The sequence below is a fragment of the Portunus trituberculatus genome, chromosome 3 (genome assembly GCF_017591435.1).
Source record: "Portunus trituberculatus isolate SZX2019 chromosome 3, ASM1759143v1, whole genome shotgun sequence".
NCBI lineage: Eukaryota > Metazoa > Arthropoda > Malacostraca > Decapoda > Portunidae > Portunus > Portunus trituberculatus.
Window position 1 is genome coordinate 3,541,870 of NC_059257.1, and position 6,014 is coordinate 3,547,883.

Sequence of the window (6,014 nt, forward strand, 5' to 3'; positions counted from 1 at the left end):
CATGTGTTTCTGCTTCTATTTATTTCCTCAAGGCTCTGGTTGTTGGTTTTTTCCTTGTTCTCTTGTTTGTTCTTCCTTGTTTTTCCCTTCTTCCCTTTCATCATCTTTCCTTCTTGTCTTGTCTGTGTCTTTGTGTTTCTCCTACATTGTTTCATTGTTTTCTTAATGGTTTAATTGTAAGTACTCTTCCTTCATCATCTTTCCTCCTTCCTTCATCATCTTTCCTCCTTCCTTCTTCATCTTTCCTCCACTATCTAAATATGTCCCTCTTTTCCTTCACCTGTCCTCCTCCATTCTCTCCAATCACCTACTTCCTCCTTCCCTCTTTTCCTCCATCATCCAAACACTTCCCTCCTTTCCTCTATCATTCTCCCTCTCTCTCCTTTCTTTCAAACACTCCATCTTTCCTCCATCATCATTCCTCCTTCCCTCCTTCCTTCCATCATCTTTCCTCCATCATCCAAACACTTCTCTCCACTCTTCAACCTTTCCTCTTCCTTTCTCTCCATTCACCACATTTCTTCTATCTTCTTTCCTCCTCCATTATCTCCATTCCACACATTTCTCCTTTCCTTTCCTCCATCTCTCCAATACTTCTCTCCTTCCCATTCTCTCTGATTACTTTACTTTTTTCCTCCTCCATCTTTCCTCCATCAGCCAAATGCCTTCTCTTTTCTCCATCCTGAAATTTTCCACCTTTCCTTTTCTATTCTCTTTGATCGCCACATTCCTCCATCATCTTCCTTCCTCTCCCTCCATCATTGCAATACTTCCCTACTTTCCTCTTTTCCTCTATCTTTCCTTCTCTTCTGCATCATCTTTCCTCCTTTCCTCCATCTTCTTCCTTCCAAACACTTCCTCCTTTCCTCCATCACTCAAACACCCTTTCTTCCTTCTATCTCTCTCACTATTTTCTTAAAGCTCTACTTGATCTTGCTCTTTCTTGTTCTTCCCTCCTTCTTTCCATTATCTTTCCTCTTCCATTCTTTCTGATCACTACATTTCTCCTCCATCATTCAAATACTTTCCTCTTTTCCTCCATCACCTTTCCTCTCCCATTCTCTCTGATTGCCACTCTCCTTTTTTCCTCCATCATCCAGACACTCCCTCCATTTTCCTCCGTTCTCTTTGATCATATCCTTCCATCATCTTTCCTCCATCATCCAAAAATTTCCTCCTTCACTCCATCATCCAAGCTCTTCCCTCCTTTCCTCTGCCACCTTTCCTTCATTGTGGTGGTGCCTGCAGGTCACTAATGACTCACGGATGGCCTGTTTTACTGAGTACAGCCATCATTGCAGGGTTGAGGGAAAGCAGTGTTTCCTCTCAACATTTATTTGATGAGTAAGCTTGACTGTAAAAAGTGTGGAAAGTTATTTTGGTCATAATTTCTTTATGAATAATGTTTTTCACTGGTATAAAACACTGTCAGAATATTACACAAGCTAAACTACATATACAATCATCTTGGCATGGTGATATTTGGAGAAAGCTACAAAAAATAAGATATTCACCTTAGTCGGCTCTCCTGCATGTTAACCTCACAGCGTCTTGTTTGTGAGTGAGGCGTGAGTGACGTCTGGAGGCTGTAGCATTAAGAACAGCACTCTCTAAGGAAGTGTGCATTGACATGAAATTGTGTATAGTATTAGACACTGATGCTGAAGTACATTACATCTGTTTCCATGCACAGAAAAATATTAACCCCTTCAGTACCTTGATGCATTTTTATATTCATTCTGGTGACTATTTGGTGATTTTATACAGCTTCAGAAACTTATGTGGGGATTAAAATAGTGAAGACTGTGGCCATTAATCTTCAGACATCCATAGACCCATCCTAATGTCAAAAAAGTTATCTAATCGAACACAAAAATCAAGGTAAAAATGTGTCTTAGTACTGAAAGGGTTAAACATTTCTCTTCTGACTATAGAGGAATAATAATGTGACTTGTGTAAATCCTTAGGTACAGTAACACCCATCATCCTCCTCCCAACTCTTCATCTCTCTCTGCCACAGAACCAACCTGCAGGTGACAGACGACCCTTCTCGGGAGGTGGCGGTGGTGGTGCTGGTGGCGCTGTCCTTCCTGTGGCAGAAGAAGATGCCACAGCCCAACAGGTAACAGTGCCACAGTGCCATGCCTTTGTTCTCTACTGGCACTCATTAGAAGCTTGGTAATGGGTGTCAGATGCTGCTGTGCCATTAAAAGTGTTTTGTTATTGAGAGAGAGAGAGAGAGAGAGAGAGAGAGAGAGCCAAAAGAATGGGATAAATGTCTTGTTATATTCTGAGTACACGTCTCTACACTTCCCACACGAGGTACAACAAGGAGGAGGCAATAGACACCTGCCCAAAAGCTAATTACTCCACAGTTTATGTTTACCTTGGCCAGTTTCCCCTCTTACATTAAAAAAAAAAAAGCAGGCATCATGCATTTCTCAGCTGTGGTCACCATGCTGTTATGCTAACCTATCTCCACCTAACTAACATAGCTAGTCTAACCTAACCTAACCTAACCTCAGCCTAACCTAACCTAGCCTGACCCTACCATACCATACCATAGCTTACCTTACCTTACCTTACTTTACCCTACCCTACCCTACCCTAACCATACTTTTCCCGCAGGAGGTTCTACAAGCAGGCGTCGTACATCATACACTTCCTGGCACTGGTTGGGTTACTGTTTGGCTCCGTTCACACCTACCGCATCTCCTACATCGTGGCTGCAGCACTGGCTCTCACTGCTGCCCACCAACTCCTGGCACCCCTAGCCCCAGAAGACACCAGCCCTGACTCCTGTGACTCCCCTACACAACCCTATATGGAGAACCTGACCTCCGATGATTCAGGTCACTCGCAGGTCACCACCCCAGACAGTGACTTCTCTCGGGACAGCTAAGCCAGGTCACGAGGGCACCCCCAGACAGTGACCTCTCCCGGGACAGCTAAGCCAGGTCACAAGGGCACCCCCAGACAGTGACCTCTCCCGGGACAGCTAAGCCAGGTCACAAGGGCACCCCCAGACAGTGACCTCTCCCGGGACAGCTAAGCCAGGTCACGAGGGCACCCCCAGACAGTGACCTCTCCCTGGACAGCTAAGCCAGGTCACGAGGGCAGCCGGTGTACTTAATGTAGTGTTTTGTAGTGCAGGGATTAGTATGAGGTTAGTGGCCTTGTAACAGCTCAAGGTGGGGTGACTGTGGGGTTTTTACTTAGGTTAGGCAGCTGTTGTATATATCTTTGTCTTCATGCTGTGTGTGTGTGTGGGGTGTTGGGTGGTGTGCTGCTGGCTGTCAGTGTTCAAGATTTGGTTATTCAGCGACAATGGTTGATAGTAGTGCTGGTTTTTTATCTCTTATCTTTTATCTTAACTTTTTTTCATTATCTTTTTTATCTCTTATCTTTATTATTTTTTATTAATCTTATATTTATTCTTATCAATCTTTTTATCTTTTTATTTCTGATCTATTATATTTTTCATCTATCTTCATTATTTTTTATCTATATCTCTTATCTTTATTATCTTTTATCCAATCTGTATTATTTTTCCACTTATTTTTTTTTATCACATCTTCATTATCTTCATTACATTCTTTTTATCTTTTTCTACTAAGTGTGGTGTTTGTCTTGTCTTTCTCAATGGCAGGCGGACAATTTTAGCTTTATTTTGTCTTCCAGTGGTGTCTTGGTCTATTATTCCGAGTGTACGATGCTTACTTCATTCTTAACAGTACTCCAATTCAGTCTTTGCCTTGTTTTCAGATTGTGGGATTTTATTGGTCTTATTTTTATTTCCTGAAAGGTGCAATGCTTAGAATGTTGAGTGATTCAGTGTTGTGTTGTTTAAATTGTTTTATCTTCGTGATTTTGACGGTGTTTCAATTAAGCGTTTCTCTTCTCAAGGTGCAATGGTTCACTGTTCACTGCTAACTTGCTTTATGTCTTGTCTCATGTCTCATCATTGATTGCACGGTTGTTAACTTGAATTTTCCTTTTTTTTATTTTTATTTTAGTTAACTTTTTTTTTTTTTTTTTTCTTTACAAAGGCACAAAGAATAATTCACTGTGCTATTAAAAGAAACAGAATTTTTTACCCTGTTGAAAAATGTAAGTCGTGAACCGAACGCTGCTGCTGATGATGATGAAACTAATAATGTGAGATGAGAGGAATTATTACCCGTTAAAGAATATGAATCATGAATTAAACACTGATGATGGCGATGATGCGAGATGAGAGATATTGTTACCCCGTTAAAGTATGTGAATCGTGAACTAAACTGATAATGACGATGATGCAAGATAATTAAAGGTTTAATTGTTACCCCGTTAAAGAATGCGACTCGTGAACTGAACGCTGATGATGACGATGATGCAAAATAGCGACACTGAATTACCACCCTGTTAAAAAGAATGTGAATCATGAATCAGACTGATGATGACGATGATGGCGAGTTTAGAGAGCAGTTTTGCAGCCGAGACACACACACACACACACACACACACACACACACACACACACACACACACACACACACACACACACACACACACACACACACACACCTGTAGGACATCTGTGACAGCAGGACACACTAAGGCAAGCTGCTATTATCGTACTTATATTTTATGACTATATTAAGATTATTTTATTATTATTATTATTATTATTATTATTATTATTATTATTTGGATGTTTTGCCTAATTGTAACTTTATTGGGCATTTTTAAAGAACATTTATCTCGTTTTTACTTGAAATTTTTAGATGTCTGTATTTTATCAATTTATTTACTTATTTACTAACACATTAATTTATTTAATCTATTTCATCCTTTTTTTATTTTTCTTTTATTTTTTTTTTTCTTCGTTCGTCTTTCTTTACATCAGTTTAATGATTTACTAACATTTATTCTATTTATCTTGTCCATTTATTTATTTATTTATTTATCTATTTATTTTTCTGCACGTGTTGTATTTATTTTCTCTGTATTTCGCTACGTGCCAATTGTTTTCAAGTTCCTCACTGAAAAACGAAGGTTGTGCATTATTTATTCTATTTAATCGCTCAAAGGTCACTAAATGGGTGCTCATGTTGCTGGTACAAAGTATTCTTCTTATTACCATTCTTTTTTTTTCTTGTTCTTCTTGTTCTTGTTCCTCTTTTTCTTCGTCTTTTTCTTGCTGTTGTTGTTCTTGTTCTTCTTTTTCTTTTTCTTGTTCTTCTTCTTCTTCTTGTTCTTCTTCTTCTTCTTCTTCTTCTTCTTCTTCTTCTTCTTCTTGTTCTTGTTCTTGTTCTTCTTCTTGTTCTTGTTCTTGTTCTTGTTCTTCTTGTTCTTGTTCTTCTTCTTGTTCTTCTTGTTTGTGTTTCTTTTCGTTGCTAATAACTCTCTTGTATGGTTATTAATGTTGTTTGGTGCATTTATCCTGGTGTGTTTTTATTAATATATTTCACTATTAATCTATGTTCTTTTTTCCTAGTTTTTATTTATTTATTTATTTATTTTATTTTATTTTTATTTTTTTTTTATTTATTTTTTTTTTTTTTGTCATTAATTAGGTCGGTGTTTGGTAAAGCTTTGTATTCATTTGTTCTTTTTTTTTTTTTTTTTACTTTTCCTGCTTTCATTTACTCCATCCTTTCTTTTTTTCTTTTCTGTTTCTTTCATTCACTTTATTTTATTTTTTTTCTGCTTTCAATCATTCCATCCTTTCTATTTTTCCTATTCTATCTTTCTTTAATCCACTCCATTCTTGCTTTTCTTTTCTTTTTTTTCTTTCTTTTGCCTTTTTTTGTTTTCATTCATTCCATCTTTTATATTTTCTTATTTTTTTTCATTCATTCCATCCTTTCCTTTCTTTTTCTTTCCCTCTCACTTTCATTCTTCTTATTAGTATTTTCTCTTATTCCTTTCTGCCTTCACTTCGTCCTTTCCTTCTTTCATTTCTCTCTTTTCTTCGTTTTTCATTATTGCTATTAGTATTTTTTTCTTATTCCTTTGTACCTTCATTCAAT

At 37.8% G+C, this 6,014-nt stretch overlaps 1 protein-coding gene across 1 annotated transcript in view; it reads left to right on the top strand.

Moving 5' to 3' along the window:
* LOC123510085 (GPI inositol-deacylase-like) overlaps positions 1–3,446 on the top strand; it is a 28,385-nt gene extending 24,939 nt beyond the window's left edge. Inside the window, 2 exon segments of the mRNA XM_045264882.1 lie at positions 2,021–2,122; positions 2,629–3,446. Of these exon segments, the coding sequence (XP_045120817.1) occupies positions 2,021–2,122; positions 2,629–2,902 (376 nt within the window). The 3' untranslated portion in view covers positions 2,903–3,446.
* The last annotated feature ends 2,568 nt before the right edge of the window (positions 3,447–6,014 follow it).